The sequence below is a fragment of the Microcaecilia unicolor genome, chromosome 6, assembly GCF_901765095.1.
Source record: "Microcaecilia unicolor chromosome 6, aMicUni1.1, whole genome shotgun sequence".
NCBI lineage: Eukaryota > Metazoa > Chordata > Amphibia > Gymnophiona > Siphonopidae > Microcaecilia > Microcaecilia unicolor.
The window spans coordinates 82,158,560-82,175,018 of NC_044036.1; the positions used below are offsets into that span (position 1 = coordinate 82,158,560).

The 16,459-nt window shown below is 43.7% G+C and overlaps 1 protein-coding gene across 6 annotated transcripts in view; it reads left to right on the forward strand.

The window, feature by feature from the left end:
• PDE4DIP (phosphodiesterase 4D interacting protein) overlaps positions 1-16,459 on the forward strand; it is a 310,072-nt gene that overhangs the window by 129,313 nt on the left and 164,300 nt on the right. For all 6 annotated transcript variants that reach the window (XM_030207593.1, XM_030207594.1, XM_030207591.1 and 3 more), the window contains 4 exons: positions 5,853-5,972; positions 6,396-6,488; positions 11,333-11,545; positions 13,415-13,573. In XM_030207593.1, the coding sequence (XP_030063453.1) occupies positions 5,853-5,972; positions 6,396-6,488; positions 11,333-11,545; positions 13,415-13,573 (585 nt within the window). The remainder of the gene's footprint in view (positions 1-5,852; positions 5,973-6,395; positions 6,489-11,332; positions 11,546-13,414; positions 13,574-16,459) is intronic.

Below are 16,459 nucleotides of genomic sequence, written 5' to 3' on the forward strand. Positions count from 1 at the left end.
AGTTAGGTGAGAGGTGGTTGAATGGTTGATGAGACAGGCTGTAGTGGAGGGGGTGGGGAGTGGGAGGTGGAATCTGATGGCTGGGGAGAGAATATATTTTAATGTATTTCTTTCTATTTAGAACCCATTAAAAACAAGGTATTAAAGGTCTTCTCTAAGAATAAGTGCTGTTTCCTTATCCTGCTAGACCAGTCCAGACAAGTGGGTTGTGATCCCCAACTAGCAAATGGTTTGTAGAGAGCTAGTATGGTTATGGCTGCCAACTCTTCTGCTCCTGGGTGGTGGTCACAATGGGTTTCAGTCTCTCTGGCTGGGGAGCACACTGTTAAAGCTAGGTGATGCAGATGCAGTTGTCACTAAAGGAAGCAGTCTGGACAGTCAATTCCTTGGAGGCTAGGATGGCATGCTTAGCCTGATGAAGTTTCTCCTACTGGTGGTAGGATGGTCAATCTGAGTCATATCAGACAGTGCCACAGCCGTGCCTATCTCAACCAACAGGGCAGTATCAAGTGTTCAAGTAGCAGTGATAGTGTTGCTCCTACATTGGTAGACCAAGATTTGTGTTTGGTCCTTGTGTGCAACTCACCTTGTTCAAGTGTATGGTGTGCAGATGGATTTTGTCAGTCAGATGCATGGGAAATGGGAACACTGATGTTCTAGATGATAGTAGATTGATGGGGCCTGCCAGATCTCGATTTGATAGCATCCTGTCACAATGTGAAGGTGGCCAACTTTATTCATTTGCAGGAAAGAGTACCATGCTAGAGTTAGATGTGCTATTACATCCGTAGCCTTGGGGAGACCTCGTGCATTTCCACCGTGACAACTAATTGGCCAAGTCCAAGTACTGTGCAGGATTGCCAGGCATCCAGGTCGAGTTATTCTAGTGAGCTTGGTGACCTTGGTTTGCTGGCCTGGTAAGACTAATGGTGGAGGAACCTCTCTACATTCATGTCTCACAGGTCTGTTGAGGCAAAGATCAGTTTTGATAGAGTACATAGACCCCTTTTGGCTTACAGCCTGGCTCCTGAGAGGCAGCTTTTAGTGCAGAGGAGTTAGTCTGCTGCAGTAGTATTGATAGTTTTCTGAGAGTAAGGAAAGTGTTGCCTTCTCTGGATTATGTGTGAGTTTGGTGAGTCTGTGAATCCTGGTGTGTGGCTTAGGGTTTCTCAATGAGGCATTAGATGTCTCTCTTTATATTCAGGTTTCTGCAAATGGGACTGGACCGAGGTCTGTTGTTCAGTCCCCTTAAGGTTCATGTTAGGTGAAGACGTCCCTTAAGTTTACTTCCAAACTGCTGGAAAAACGACATCATGGCTTGATGCCTGATAAGGAGCTTTTCCTGAGCGACTACTACTACTATACTACTATTTAGCATTTCTATAGCGCTACAAGGCATACGCAGCGCTGCACAAACATAGAAGAAAGACAGTCCCTGCTCAAAGAGCTTACAATCTAATAGACAAAAAATAAATAAAGTAAGCAAATCAAATCAATTAATGTGAACGGGAAGGAAGAGAGGAGGGTAGGTGGAGGCGAGTGGTTACGAGTCAAAAGCAATGTTAAAGAGGTGGGCTTTCAGTCTAGATTTAAAGGTGGCCAAGGATGGGGCAAGACGTAGGGGCTCAGGAAGTTTATTCCAGGCGTAGGGTGCAGTGAGACAGAAGGCACGAAGTCTGGAGTTGGCAGTAGTGGAGAAGGGAACAGATAAGAAGGATTTATCCATGGAGCGGAGTGCACGGGAAGGGGTGTAGGGAAGGATGAGTGTGGAGAGATACTGGGGAGCAGCAGAGTGAATACATTTATAGGTTAGTAGAAGAAGTTTGAACAGGATGCGAAAACGGATAGGGAGCCAGTGAAGGGTCTTGAGGAGAGGGGTAGTATGAGTAAAGCGACCCTGGCGGAAGATGAGACGGGCAGCAGAATTTTGAACCGACTGGAGAGGGGAGAGGTGACTAAGTGGGAGGCCAGCAAGAAGCAGATTGCAGTAGTCTAAACGAGAGGTGACAAGGGTGTGGATGAGGGTTTTGGTAGAGTGCTCGGAAAGAAAGGGGCGGATTTTACGGATGTTGTAAAGAAAGAAACGACAGGTTTTGGCGGTCTGCTGGATATGAGCAGAGAATATATGCAGCTGTTTCCAGTCAATCTAGACCATCAGAGACTACATAAAGAAAGTGGCACTGACAAGTCAGTCTTATGGCCTCTTAGCATATATATATTGGCACAATAGGCCAGTATACATTGTGAGCAGACTTCTTCAGCATAAGACTCAGGGCAGAAATTAAGGAGGGGGGTACCCAAGCCCTTTTCCTCCCTGCCCCCTCCCTCGATATCCCCACCCATCATTACTACCACACATAAAACAACCTGAAATGACTTCTTCACGCGCAAAACAAAGACTTTCACCAAATACAGAACAAGGGATCACAAATTAGAAATATGAACATCAAAATGGAACTAGGAATTCCAAGAAGTTAAACTCGGCAAGTACTGCAACACTAGAAAAATAAAAACAGAAATGTATTTCATTTTGTACTGAACACAATCGGTGGCATAACCACAAAGAGGGGAGGACTTAGACACCCCCCCCCCCCGAAAAAAATTAACGTCTCCCTTGCTGTGGCTGGTGGGGTTCCCCAATCCTCACCAGCTGATGACCACCTCCTTCCCCTCCTCACATCCAGGGACCAGAACTTTCCAAGCTCTTTAGCTAGCAGCAGTATTTCAGAGCTGCTGCTGCCACCCCCCCCCCCCACAACACCTGCTCGTCTATAACACATTCACGAAATCCGAACATGCGTGGTGGTGGTGAGGCACTGGCAATTTGGAGGTATTGCCTCCAGCTGCAGATCTTGGAGATTTCTGGCTCCCAGACTGGAGAAGGAGGTCTTCAGTTGGTGGGATTTGGTGGACCTTCACCAGCTCAAGTATTTATATTTTGCATTCAGGTGGGGAGAAAATTTAGTGCCCACCAACTTTGGGCTCAAGCCCCCCCCACCCCCCAAATCAGCCATCTGGCTATGCCACAGAATGCAATACAAAAACCATCTGCAATACTAACCATATTCCAGTTGTTTTTTCTACCTTTGTTGTCTAGACATTTTGTTTTTTCCATCATCTTTGTCCCAGTTTCTTTTTCTGCTTTCTTGTCTGTCTTCTGCAGATTCTCTTTCTAGTGTCTGCTGTCCATTTTTATTTTCTCCTTTCTTGTTCCATTCCCTCATTACAACGGTCTCTAACATATTGGTTTTCCCCTTTCAGCCATTTCCTCTATTTTTTTTCCTTTTCTGCCTCTGTCCACTCAAATGTCCCTCTCACACCCTTCGTTTTAATTTTCAGCTACCTATCAATCTTCCATCTCCTCTGTCCCTAGCTCTCCCAATTTCTATCTCGCTCTTTTTTCCCAGCCTTCTATTTCCTTCTATTTACTCCACATTACCACATTTCTACCTCTATACTCACTATTCACCTCTCACTCACCTTCTTTCCACCCCCCTTTGACTTCTCCCACATGGTGCCACCATTTCCAGAATCTCCCTTCCCTCTCTCCACTCTTGTCAGGCAATTAGACTGTGGTGGGCTACATCTCCCTGTCCCTTTCCCTTCACCCTCTTGCATCTCTCATCTCTCTTCCCGCCTGCCGCCCCCCCCCCCCCCCCCCCCCCCCCCATGGGTCCATCTCTCCTCCTCTCTCTCCCTACCCCATGGTCCAACATTACCCCTTCTCTTTTCTGTTCTTCTTCCCTCCCCTTTGATGTAGCGTCTTTTTCCTCCCTCCATCCCATTGTTCAGCTTGTATCCCTCCCACCCCCAGACTCAACATTTCTCCCTCTTTTCCCTTCCTTCTATCCCCAGTTCCAGCTTCTTTCTCTTTCTTCCAGTATGCCCTTCCATCCACCATCTCTCCCTTTCTCTTCACAACTGCCCTTCCATCTAATAACTCTCCCTCCCTCTGCACCATCCCACCATCTCTTCCTAACTGCCCTCCCATCCAGTATCTCTGTCCCCCTCCCTCCACACCCCATGGGGTCCAACTTCTCTCCCTATCTCTTGCCTCCCTCCACCCTAGTGTCCACCATCTCTCTCCCTCTCTTCTGTTTCCAAGCCCATTATTTCTTCCCCTTCACATTCCTCCCCCCCCCCCCACTACTACCACGATTTAGTTCAAAAATATCTGCTCCAGAGCGACCCTGGGGGCCGGCATGTCTTCCCCTTCTTTCAGTCCACCCTCGTCTGGTGTCTCCCTCACCTTCCCGGTATGTGTAACTTCAAAATGTTATTCTTTGCAGAGGATTTCCAAGTGGGAGCGATTCAGTCATGCTGCCTTTGGCCTCTTTGGCACACTCTTTCTCTGCTGCAGTCCAGCGCCCAGGCAGAAACAGGAAGTTGCGTCAGAGGTGGGGCAGACTGCAGCAGAGGGAGAGTGTGCCAAGGAGGCTGAAGGCAGCATGATTGAATCGCTCCCGCGCTGGAAATCCTCTGCGAAGGAAAATAACATTTGAAAGTTACATGGACCAGGAAGGTGAAGGGGACACCGGATGGGGGTGTAAAGAAGGGGAAGACATGCTGGACCACGGGGGCCCCCTGGAGCTGTAGGGCTCAGGGCAGCTGCCCTGTTTGCCCCCCCCCCCCCCCCCCTTCCAGTGCCAGCCCTGATGATAATGCAGGTCCAGGTAAAGTGTCTTCTTGCTCTGTACTACACAGCAATTGATTGTGTAGCCTTAGATGGCACCATCCCCTGGCCTAGTAATAATACCTTATAAGTTTTCTCCATCTGCTTCTTCCAGAGTAGCTTCATTCATTCTTGCAAAAAAAGTTCAATAAATTAGTCATGAGCTAATGTACAGATCTGCCATCTATCCAATATCGGCATCCCACCGCAATGCCACCTATTCCACAGGTATTGCACAGTGTTAATCTTGAGATTTGATACTCTATATTTTGGACTCTGAATCTCAGGGAGGCCATTCATTCCCCCCCCCCCCCCCCCCCCCCCCCAAAAAAAAAAAAAAACCCAAAACAAAACACACACACACTAACATTAATAGTACTCTGAACTCTGGGCTGCTGCTAGACAGTGGTCAATGGTTGCATAAATGAGGAACCCTGAGCTTGAGGCCTGACTCCTCCTTGTCATCAGAAAAAGCATGGTTTCCCACCTGTAACAAAATTTTCAGTACAAAGCAGAATTGACTAGACGCACAGTCTCCCTCACCTCCCCAAGACTTGAACCATGGAACTGAAGTGCTGACAAGACTATTACACACAGGAAGGACTGTACATGCTCTGAACTTTACACTTACTTCTGAGTTCAGGGCAAGTTGTTATCCAGTAGCCCTGCCACACATGGAGAAAATCTATTACAGGTAGAAAAACAATGCTTTACAGTGACTGGGTCTAACTGGTTTGTATGTACGTAAAATACTCCAATACAAAAATCGGTCTTTTGAGCTATCTTAAAAAAAAAAATTACCATCTCTGCCTGGGGGACTGTAACATTTGAAGTAGTCAAACAAGATAGATGATAATGAAATAAAATGAGCAGTGTGGAAAATACTAGGAAAAGACCAGAAGATCCATTTGAATGTGCTTGCTAAGGCATGATTAAAAAAAAAAAATTCTTTCCCTTTAAGGGATTGAAGTTATCGCTGTTATCTTTTGGTTTCTGCAGTTTACTGGGATTTCTGATGCAATGGGGCACAGCTAAGTCATATGCTATATCTGCTGCTGCAAGTTTGGTTTTCTGTGCTGATTATTCCACTGCTTTGTAGTTTATCTGCTGCAGACCTGTAGATCTGAAGTCATAGATGCAAGGATGCAACAACATTGTCAGTTTTCTTCCTTATCGCCAGATACTGCAGGAGAAATTACAGACCATGGATTTAGAACTCAGATCTGTCAGAGGGACATCAGAAAAGCAAGAGCGTACTATCCAGAGTCTAAATGAAGCATTGAAAAACAAGGAGAATGAGGTAATGAATGATTTTTTTTTTTTAAAGGTTATGCTGGGCAGAGAGCATCCTGTCAGTCATTTTGTGAACACAAAAACATTTTTAGATAGTGCCACCATTTTTTCTGGATGTCTCCTTCATTGGATGGGGTGGGCACTAGTGACCTCATTTCCTGACATGACATCTTACTGTGCAAACAAAGTATCTTAGCTGCAAGAGCCAGAAAATGCTATTCAGCTTGGTTTTTGTGCATTTCTGTGTTACACTGCCTTAAGGTGGGAGTTGCCTGTGTTCTCTAGTAGCCTTGAAAAGGGAGTTTTCTGGATATGTTGCATATTTTTGGTTTTAGGCTGGGGGCACTGTCTCTTGGGTGCCACCAGTCTTAAATTGACTGTCTTTTAAATGGTCTGCTTACAGTGTTTGAGGTTTCCCTGTCATTTGCAGATAGAAGAGTTGTACCATGTCATGGGGCAACAGGATAAGACAACAGCCCAATTGCGTGAGATGTTGCACACGACGAAAGCACAGCACTTGCAGGTAGCTTTTACTAATTATTTTATCTTTTCAGTTTTTTTATATTACTGTGCATAGCTACCGGCCAAAACTGATTATAAATATTTATCCATCATAAGCAGCTGCCTTTTGAATGTCCACGGCATCCGTGTGCTTTTCATACACCTTTGTACCCAGTAACAGAAGCTAAAAACAGCTATTACAATTTTATATATATCTTTTAAAGACAAAGGAGAAAAAAATGTGTGTGGAGAGGGGAGGGGGGGACGACAGACTAATCTCGTAGGGTAAGCATAAAAACCACAAACATAGACTAGTTCTGTCATGGTGAGATCATACTAGTTATGTCAAACCAAAACGTGTTGCACAATAAAGGGCATCAGAAGTTATATATTCCAAAATAGAAAGTTATGGGACTTTGTATGGGATAAACCCATTGTGGTTTGGACTTCATGGTGAGAAAAGTCCCTTAATTCTCTATTCTGGAATATACAATTTCCAATGTCCTCTATTACATTTTTTGGCTGAATATAACTATTTCAAAGATCGTTTCTCTTGATTTTTAAAGTAAATTTATACATACTCATCTTTAGTCTCTCTCTTTTGGCTCTAATGTAATCAAACATGCCAGCTTTAGCAGGCTTATTATGCTTGAGTTTAGTACACGTTATTCTTTGCTACTTGTACTTCTATATTTAATATAGGTTCTTTATCATTGTTAATATATATCCATTGGGGTGGTATGGTATGTCCCTGTGCCAGCAGCTGGAGACATGGAACCACTTCTTTGCTGGAGTTATTCCCCTATAAGGGCCGTTGCAGCCAGGAATCTAGTCAATATACCTTTATCTCTGGCAGGTGGTGGACAACTGAACTGCTACAGCATTAGGAGAAATAGAAGCCCTAGGGAAGAAGCTTGCTCTGTGAGTCTGAATCCTCAGGCTTCCGGACAGCGGCCTAAAGAGGGCTGATTCTGATTTCCCTGGGGTGGAGGGAGGACAGGCTCTGGTTGGGTTACTTACGGGGTTCTCTCTGATTGCAAACGATTGTGTGTGAGCCAGCTGCCAAATTCCCCTGGAAGCACAGCCTGCCATGTATCCTTTCAGACCATAGCTGTTGTATGTGTCAGCTTATTGTGGTTTAATCATGATTGATAATAAATATGACTGTTAGGCAGATGGACCCATATAGGTCTTTATCTGCTGTCATTTAATGTGTTACTATGAGGACTTGGGCAGGAATGTTTAAATGCGCCTCTTCTCAATGCCTTCTTTCCCTCCAGTGAAGTCAAATAAAGAAGAGGTGCAGCGTATTCGAAGGACCTTCACTCCTTTCTCACTCTTGACCTAAATGTTGCTTTCAGCACTGATCACCACTTACACCTTGATACTATGGCCTCATTGGACTTTGAGAGTTGTTTAGTGTTGGTTTTCTACTTTCTCTTCCATCATAATTTTAGTGTATGCTCTGATGGAAATGGTGTCATCCTCCCAGTCCCCTCAGCTTTATTTTTCTGCACATATCCATCACATTGCTAAAATCTGTCCTTTCCTTTTGTTTAACATTATCAAAATATTTCTTCCTTTCTGAACATGCTACCAAAACTCTGATCCATACATTGCCACTTCTTTCTTCTATAGCCATCCTTAGGAGCTCTGTTCATAAAATAAGTCACTTTCATCAGTATCCTTCTCTACTGCCATCTCCAGATTCTGTTCTTTCGACCTTGCTGTGTATCTGGAATAAACTCGCTGAATTGGTGCATCTTGCTCCCCTTTTTGCCCTATTCAAATCCAAACCAAAAACCCAGCTTTTTGAGACTGCTTTTTAAATCTGAACCCCTTATTCTCCAGTTCTTACCAGTGCTTTCTAATCATTTCCATAATAAATGAAACTCCCTAATGCTCTTATTTGTTCTGCTTGACTGCTTGAATAGATTGTAAGTTCTGTGGGGCAGGGATTGTCTCTTATGCGCATGTGTGCAATACTGCATATGTCTAATAGTGCTGTAGATATGATAAGTAGTGGTAGTGGATTATGTCCTTCTGTGGATTAGGAATTGGTTATTGGACAGAAAATAGAGGGTAGGGTTAAATGGCCATTTTTCTCAATGGAGGAGGGTGAATAGTGGAGTGCTGCAGGGATCTGTACTGGGACCGGTGCTATTCGACATATTTATAAATGATCTGGAAATTGGAATGACAAATGAGGTGATTACATTTGCAGGTATTTTTGCACATCCTTATGCGCTATCTTATCCCTTATGCATCCTTATGCGCTATCTTACCGCTACCAATGATTTCAGTTGGTTTGATCATCTTTTTGTCCTCTTTGTGGGTCCCTGGAAGGATTTGCTGGCCTCCACTTGATGCTTAAGGATGCTATTTCTTCTGCTTACGTTCTAAAGGGTAGATCTCACCCCATGCACATCAAGGCTCATTCTACCAAGTCTTTGATGACATCGTTGGCAGAGATCTGTCAGCAATGTGGTCTGTTTCTCCATTCCTTTGTTAAGCATTACCATTTGGATTTGTCTGCTTGAGCAGATGCTTCCTTTGGGGCAACGGTTCTCTCTGCAGGGATATCACAGTCCCTCCCCTCTTAAGGATTGCTTTTGTACATCGTATTTGTCTGGACTAATCCTTTACGTAATGGAAGGAAAATTAGTTAATTACCTGATAATTTTCTTTCTTTTTAGTCCCAAAGAATCAATCCAGAGCCCGCCCTTCTGTGATGGTTTCGGTTTTTCTGGGTTCTATGTAATTTTGTGTGTTTGTACTGTTCTAGTTCCATTATTTCTAAGTCACAGGTTTTGCCCTTTATTTCATAGTTTGTTTTTTTTCTCTGGAAGTCACTATCAAATAGTGGCTTGGTTGAGTTCAGGAACTTATGAGGCACAACTCATTAGCGTACTCTATACCTGCTGGCAGATGGTCACAACCCATGTGTCTGGACTCAGCCTTTTGGACTAAAGGAAAGAAAATTATCAGGTAATTACCTAATTTTTCCTTATGCTTTCATGGGAACCCCCCAGGAACTGCTTCTGTCCCTGCGGTTTTCCCGCAAACCCCATTCCCATGCAAGTCTCTACTACAGAGGTTATAGCTTTTAAGTCTGTCTACATCTGCTGGCTGATGGACATAACCCATCAGTTCTGGACTGGTCTGGTTGGACTCGAGGAAAGAAAATTAGCAGGTAAGACCACATTTTTCCTTTTTGTTTGGTTATATGTGTTTATTGTATACTGCTGAGAGAGGGCCAGTCTGGATGATCAGTTTATTGTATTTTTTAGTAATAATAGAGAGGCACAGGCAGCTCCTTGTGACTCTGGGCAAGTCACTTAACCCTCCATTGGCCCATGTAAGCCACATTGAGCCAGCCATGAGTGGGAAAGCATGGGGTACAAATGTAATAAAAATAAAATAAAAAAACAAAACATAGAAAAGAAAATATACCTTTTTTATTGGACTAACAAAATACATTTTTTGATTAACTTTCAAAGGTAGCCCCTCTTTTTCTGATCTGAAGAAGGGTTACCTTTGAAAATTACTCAAAAAAATGTATTTAGCTAGTCCACTGAAAAGAGAATTATCTTATTTCCTTTTCTGTGTCTTGTTTATTACCTTTAAAAGTGGATTAATAGCTACCATGCCACCTCACATTTTTTGTAAATTAACAAATCATTCAACCTGTTTGATTTTTGTAAACTTTTATCTCCTCTCAACCATCTCTATTTTCCCAGCTGAAGAATCCTAACCTGTTTTCATAGAGTGCCATTTCATCCTATTTACCATTTGGTTCCCCTAAGCTAATCTCATCTCCTTTTCGCCTCAATCAAAAATATGCATTCTGGGAAACAGCTTGCATGTTTTTACCCACACAAAGTTTTTTTTTTTTTTGGGGGGGGGGTGGGGAGGGTTAGCAAAATACAAACTTGTTTGTATACAAGTAAAAGTGTGTTGACCTGCCTAAAACTTTACTTTTGTTCTGTCAGACTTTACTAGAATGCACTCCATAGTTTGTCCTGTTCAGCACTGTGTGCAGTTGTATGACCAATTGTGTGAGCTGCTTTCAGAGAAAACCTGAAGGAGTAGCCTAATGGTTAGAACTGAGCTGATCCCACATATCAGCTTTTTTGGCGGTTAAACAGGGTCCAATTTCAACTCATAGTAACATATAGTAACATAGTAGATGACGGCAGAAAAAGACCTGCACGGTCCATCCAGTCTGCCCAACAAGATAAACTCATATGTGCTACTTTTTGTGTATACCTTACCTTGATTTGTACCTGTCCTTTTCAGGGCACAGACCGTATAAGTCTGCCCAGTACTATCCCTGCCTCTCCCCTGAGAGACTCTAAATAGGAGTTAATATATTAAAGAAAGATGCTGTAATCATTTTCTATTGGTATTTTGTGCTTTTCCACAATGATTTCATTTGTAATTTTTACTTTCCCCTTTTCCTATGGTCCTCCCACCTTTTATTGTGGACTTGAGCTTTGTTGAATTTGAATGATTTTTTTTCTTAAGAAAATTGTTTTGCAAAGGTATTCTGTATAAGTTGTTGACTTGTTTAATTTGTTTAATTCATAAATTTAAAAAAATATTAAACACACAGGAGAACCCAGTTTCAATCCTGCTGTGGCTCTTTGTGACTTTTGGCAAGCCTCTTAACCCTCCATAACCTCAGGTACAAACTTAGATTGTTAGCCCACTAGAGACAGTGAAAATACATACAGATATGTATGTAACTTGCCCTAGAAAAAGGGATGAGCTAAATGTTACCTATTTTCAGTTAAACACATTTGCTTTATTTGCTGTCAGTTAGTTTGAATGAACGAGTATGTTTTTGTGTTTCTTTCCTTCCAGATCCCAGAGGACTCTTCTCCATTCAAACAGCAGGCTGAGCTCTTGGACATGCAGGATACTTTGATAGGCACCCAACTAGAACTGCAGAAAGGTGAGAGAGCGTTACGGCAGAAGGAATATCAACTATCCAATGCAAAGCGAGTTCAGCAGCTGCTGGAGGTGGATATTCAGGAAGCACAGTTGCAGAAAGAGACAACATGGAAACACAATCAGGTAACTCAGGTTATATGGAGCATTTTCTCAAACTGCTTGAAATTCTTACTGATGTTCAAGATGATGCACTTGCTTAGAATAAAGAAGTATCCTAATGCACACTCAAAGGCATTAAAGCAACAACAAGGTACTGTACTTAATATTATGCTCAGTCTCTTCTCTTCTGTTAGAGGGGAAATTATTGTGCCGACACATGTTTCACCAAGTTGTATCAAGGCTGCCCCTTAATTCACTTCATGCTGACTTCTCGTCCTGCTGATGTCAGCATGAAGGGCATTAAAAGGCAGCCTTGATACAGCTTGGTGAAACACGTGTCGGCACAATAATTTCCACTCTAACGGAAGAGAAGAGACTGAGCATAATATAGCACAACATCTTCACAGCCAGAAGTACAGTACTCTGTTTACACAAATTAAAGATAAAAATAATTTTAAAACTATTTAAGAACTCAGACCAATGAAGAACTGGGTATAATACCTACATCCTAGTTCAAGAGAAGATTCTCGTAAGGAAGTCCACCTCTGATGGTCCTCATTAGCTTAAAGGTAAAATTGAAGTTTGACTAGATGAAACTACAGATGCTATATTAATGTTTGATTTGACATATTTAAAGCTGTAGTTATGTTATATATATTTGAGCACAAGCTTGACATTTGATACTTATAGGTTTGGTGTCCCTGCCACAGTTAATACATTCTATTTACAGGAAGGCCCGTTGCATAAGTGAGTATCACATCAGAGTTTTAATATGAATATGCTTCATTTCAGTAGCTGAGCACTTCCTCTGTAACAGGAGAAATAGTCATATCAAACTATGATTCCCATACTTAAGAGACAAAGTACAAGAATTCCCCAGTCTTTGTCATACTCTAAAGTTCAGGGTAACATAGTAGATGACAGATAAGGACCAAGTGGCCTGTACAGTCTGTCTGGACGTCTTCCTTTCTTTATGTACCTTAAAGCGAGTTCAGCAGCTGCTGGAGGTGGATATTCAGGAAGCACAGTTGCAGAAAGAGACAACATTCCCAATACCTTAAACCAACCCTATATTTTACCCTATTACCTCTGTGGTATCTTTTATCTAATATATTAGTCTTATTCTTAATATTGCCCTCTGTCTGCACCCATGATTGGATTTTATTAGCCTTGGCCTCATGTACCTCTGATAATAAGCTAGTCTAATCCTTATTTTTCTCTTTGTTTTATTAGTTGACAAACTTGTTCCAGTGTGGGTTAGATATGTGGAAACACTCCAGAGCAAGAGCAGAGATCACTTTATGACAAACTGGAATCTTTACCTATTGCACTAATGTGACAGAGTTGTTTTGACAGAAAAGAATTGGCAGATGGTCCTTTTTTTTCATGACAGTTGTAAGATATTAATGCATCAGTCATGACTATAGTCTGACTGCCTTCATAGCTTAAGAAATAGCTTAAGGAGGGGGAGTAGCCTAGTGTTTAGAAAAGCTGCAGCTACTTATGTTCTGGGGCAAGTCACAATCCTCCATGACCTCAGTTACAGAGTTAGATTGTAAGCCTTCTGGGGTCAGGGAAAAACTCTACTGTACTTGAATGTAACCTACCTTGAGCTACTACTGAAAAGTTGTGAGCTAAATCAAATAAAATATTTGGGGTATTGCCTGGCTGTTAGGCAGTATACCCCGGGGTGGGTGTCTCAGGCATTACCCTGCTTGTGGCAGCATGTTCTTGAGGATATTTTGTGTACACCATGTGTTTAATGATATGCCTCAAGGGGATTCCCAGTTGTTACCTTGCTCCAGCAATGCATACCTAAAGCATCATCTTTATTTTCATGAGTTAGAAAAGTTGAGGCGAGTGTGCAGTAACTTCATCTGTCTCTATTTTCAGGAACTGCATGCTGCTTTGCATGATCTACAGTGTGAGCTACAAGATAAAAAGCATCAAATGCAGTCTTTGGAGCAAGTAAAGAGCTCAGAGGTCATGGCCCTAGAAAACAGCATTCAGCGTCTGAAGGAGATGCTGTGTCAGAAGGAGCAGCTCCTGCAGGTGAGTTGTAATTCGTGGTTAATTGTTTAAAAAAAACATTACCCTCATCGGGTTACCCATAATTGTTAGCTGTGGTTCAGAGGAAATATCTGCACCATTTGATTTATTTTTAACAAGCCAACATTGTATTTTCCTGTGCCCCAAGTTAAATGGAACAAATATCTGTATTAACGCAAATCAGCTAATATCTAAACTAAATAGACTAAGGGAAATATACTTCTTTACCAGTTTCTAACCCACGTTGGGAGATAACTCTTGTTTATACCAACTGGCAAAGGCTGAGAATGACAGGGTGATGGAAGCAATCAAGATGGTGGAGTCCCCCAACTTAGGCTAGTATAGACAGCGGGGACTAGGCAGACTTGGGTGTACCTAGTTGTCCTCATCTGTCAACATTTGCTGTATGGCTGTGCCATCATTATGTTGTGCATTGTGTTATGTATAATGTACAACATATATGTGTGAGTGTAAAGAAAAATTTTCTTTTTAGGTGTAGTCCAGACAGAGCTCCTTGTCATTCCAGTGCTGATGCTTGATGGCTCCATAACATTGATCAAATTGTGCAGCATAGTACAGTGTATGAATTCTTCCAGCACATATCTTTCACAGGCATCCTGTTCTCCTTTTAACAGGATTCTTTGCTTTCTCCTTTAATTCAGTGCAACACTTCTACATTGCAGGTGTCAAAGGAGCCTGTCTCTATAAAAAAAAAAAAAAAAGCCACAAACTTCTACATCAGGCTTGGTTGTGGTGGTATGAGTTGTCTATTTTTGTTTGTTTGTCTCTATCAGATTGCCCCCACTCAGTTAAAAAAAAAAAAAAAGTTGACTTTTTGTCCAGGACTATTGCAAGGAAGAACCTACTGCCCCACAAGCTTCTCAATACACAGGAATTAGCCCAGTCCAGTAAAATACACACTCTCTAGTTTAGACTATTATGCAGGAGGATCATTCTTTACAATCTCCTTCTCTTTCAGATTGATTTTGAAGATTTTAGAGATCTACACTATGTTCCCTGGTGTTCCTACCTTGAGAGAGGTGACCTATTCATAGATCTGTTTCTTCCTGCAAGAAACTCCTCCGCTTATATTTTATCCAATTGTGTTGAAGGCAAAAAAAAAAAAGTTCCATATCATCATGCTGATCAATCCATAGACTGGTGGGTTGTGTCCATCTACCAGCAGGTGGAGATAGAGAGCAATCCTTTTGCCTCCCTATATGTGGTCATGTGCTGCCGGAAACTCCTCAGTATGTTCTCTATCTCAGCAGGTGGTGGTCACACACAGCAGCAGCTCTGGCTAGGTCTCCAAGCCTAATTCTTAGGTTTTGTTGAGTACCTGGGGTTGAGGGCTCTTCTTGAGCAAGTGCAAACCTGGTGGTGCCAGGTCCCTCCTTTTCTCCCCCCTCCCGCTGGCTCCGTTAAAAAAAAAAAATTTGAACGTCCTTTAAGGGCGTTTATTTCAACGTTTATATCAGCGTTTATTGCAGCTGCTCAGTGGGACACCAGTTCGTTACAGCTCAGAGTGAGAAGCAGGTAATTTTTACCTTTTGTAGCGGGCAGGGGGTTCCCCGATCAGTCTCCACGTGGCTTATGGCGTCGGAGGGCGCAAAGAATCGCTCCCCGGACCGCGTGTGCGCATCTAAGCGGGGATGCGGGGGTTTCAAAGCCTGAATCACCTTTTTTGGGTGTCAGTTTGGAGTCCGGTCAGTGTCCCGGTTCTTCCTCCAGTGCGGCGGTTTTTCCCGCCATAAGCGCCCATCCCCCGCTGCCCCCCCCCCCCCCCCCCCCCCATTTTGGCCGGCCACTCTGCTCGGATGGTTTCTTCTTGGGCCGCCCTCGAGGTGGGAGACGTTAATGCTATGGTCGCCCTTGATTCGAGCGACAGCAAGAAAGCGGCAAAGTTAAGCGCCGTTCTTCCCGCGCGGCTCCTTCTCGGAGTTTCGTGCCGGACGCCATTTTGGATGCGCAGCATGTTTTTCCCTGAGCGCCGGTTGAGGGTGCATCTAGGGCCGTGGCCCAGGCTGCAGAAGTGCACAGTTTGGGGGGTTTCTCCCCTGAGTTCATTTTGCTGCTGCATCAGCCTTTTCTTATGCAAAACGCTGCCCCTGCTCCCCTGTCTGATAAAGGGGTTGAGGCCTCCGGAAGCAAACGCCCTCAGGTGGATTTCCAGGCCCTAGAGGACTCTGTCTCCTCTGATGTAGATGAGGGCAGCGTATCTGAGTTCTCCCAACGGTCCTTTGGGGATTCCTTGGAGGAGACGGATTCCCGCTCGGATGGAGCAGATGACCCCCTCTGCAGCGTGGATCTTTCGCTCAGAGGATTTGCCCAACCTGTTAGTGCAGGCCATGAGCATTTTGAAGATTTCCTCTCCGGAGGACGTCTCTCCCTCAGCCTCTGCTGGTTCTGCCATTATGCTGGGGACGAAGCGCCCGCCTAGAACCTTCCACGTGCATGAAGCCATGCACACCTTGATTTCGGCTCAATGGGGTTTCCCAGATGCGAGCCTTAAAGTGGCTAGGGCTATGTCCCGCCTCTATCCTCTGCCTGAAGGTGAACGGGAGGCCTTTCTTTGGCTTACCGTGGATTCTTTAATCACTGCGGTGACTAAGAAAACGGCGTTGCCGGTGGAAGGTGGCACGGCCCTAAAGGACGTCCAAGACAGAAGATTGGAGGCGGCTTTAAAGTCATCCTTCGAGGCGGCTGCTTTAAGTTTGCAGGCCTCAGTTGGCGGCTCCTATGTGGCCAGGGCGTGCCCGACGATTGTGCAGCGGGCTTCCCCCTCGGATCCTTCCTTGAGGGCTGATTGGCCGGCCCTGGAATTGGGCTTGGCCTACTTGCTGTATGATGTCTTGAGAGCCTCGGCTAAAGGTATGGCTCAGACAGTCT